Below are 1,110 nucleotides of genomic sequence, written 5' to 3'. Positions count from 1 at the left end.
GCATCAAGTCGAGTCAAAGCTCCAACGCTCGACTCGTTCTTGAAGCAGTGCACTGTGGGACTTGTAGTTGTTCTGTACACAGTCTGACACCTTTGAGTTTTTTTGTTTTTCAATGAACCTGAATTATTTGAACACCCTCATTATTTATTCATACTGATGATCCGACCGGGGGAGTTTCATGTCCGTCCAAATCAACTAAAGGCTCATTTCTGCTCCCTTTAAAAATAAATACGCCGATTTCAAACTATCTAACCGTCACTGCACTGTGTTTAAATAGCTATATGACAGCTCATCACTATGACTGACAGGTGTTAAGGCGGGACCTTGACCAACCGAACAGGAGGAGGGCGGGGCCAACGGGACACCTGCTATCTCAATTTGAAAAGCTGCAGATTGCAGCTTCAAACAATGGCATTAATAACATTATTAATAATAGCAACAACAACAATAACAATAATAGTAATAATAATAATAATAACAATAACAAAATATAGGAATTTAAAACTTTGTTACGGTCACACTTTTTACTCTTTTCAAATGATTATTGGTTTAGGAACGGATGTGCATTTCGAGAGCAGCGCCTTGTTTTGTTTTGTTTTGACAGCTAAGCACGGTCGCTATCCTACTTTTGGCATCGAAATAAGTTAGTCGTACAAATTAAAAAGCTTTACATTAAAGTTGGTTCTGTAGCAAAAAAAAAAATGAAACAAAACGAAACAAAAAAAAAAGCAGCCAAGAGGAAGGTGGTGGCGGTGGGGTCGGGCCAATTAGCTTCCAACCCGGCTACAAACTCAGCCTCCACTTAAGCAACAGATCAGCAAATAGGTAGCTAATAATTCGACAGTTTGCTGCGCAGCCACTAGCTAGCCGTCAACCCAACTTCGAGCAGGTGGTGACCTTAGCTAGCCGCTAGTTAGCCACCATCCGACCACCCCTTCAGCGATTAGCAGGTTAGCTAGTTAGCCAGCCGGGCGATCAGGCTAACGTCCCACGCTGATGTTGCAGACCTTGCAGCTGGGGTCCTTCTTGGCGTTGACGGTGGAGAGGCTCATGAGCTGGTGGCCGCTGATCTGCGCCACCGTCCCCAGCGACAGGTCCACCGGCTCGGTG

The 1,110-nt window shown here is 44.5% G+C and overlaps 1 protein-coding gene across 2 annotated transcripts in view; it reads right to left on the bottom strand.

The window, feature by feature from the left end:
• Positions 1 to 458: 458 nt before the first annotated feature.
• Positions 459 to 1,110, bottom strand: part of LOC115377969 (phytanoyl-CoA hydroxylase-interacting protein-like) — a 31,033-nt gene continuing 30,381 nt past the window's right edge. For both annotated transcript variants that reach the window (XM_030078054.1, XM_030078055.1), the window contains exon 6: positions 459 to 1,110. This exon is cut by the window's right edge and continues 245 nt beyond it. In XM_030078054.1, coding sequence (XP_029933914.1) covers positions 981 to 1,110 — 130 coding nt within the window. In that variant the 3' untranslated portion in view covers positions 459 to 980.

The sequence above is a fragment of the Myripristis murdjan genome, chromosome 19 (genome assembly GCF_902150065.1).
Source record: "Myripristis murdjan chromosome 19, fMyrMur1.1, whole genome shotgun sequence".
NCBI lineage: Eukaryota > Metazoa > Chordata > Actinopteri > Holocentriformes > Holocentridae > Myripristis > Myripristis murdjan.
This window is presented reverse-complemented; position numbering and strand designations above follow the sequence as displayed.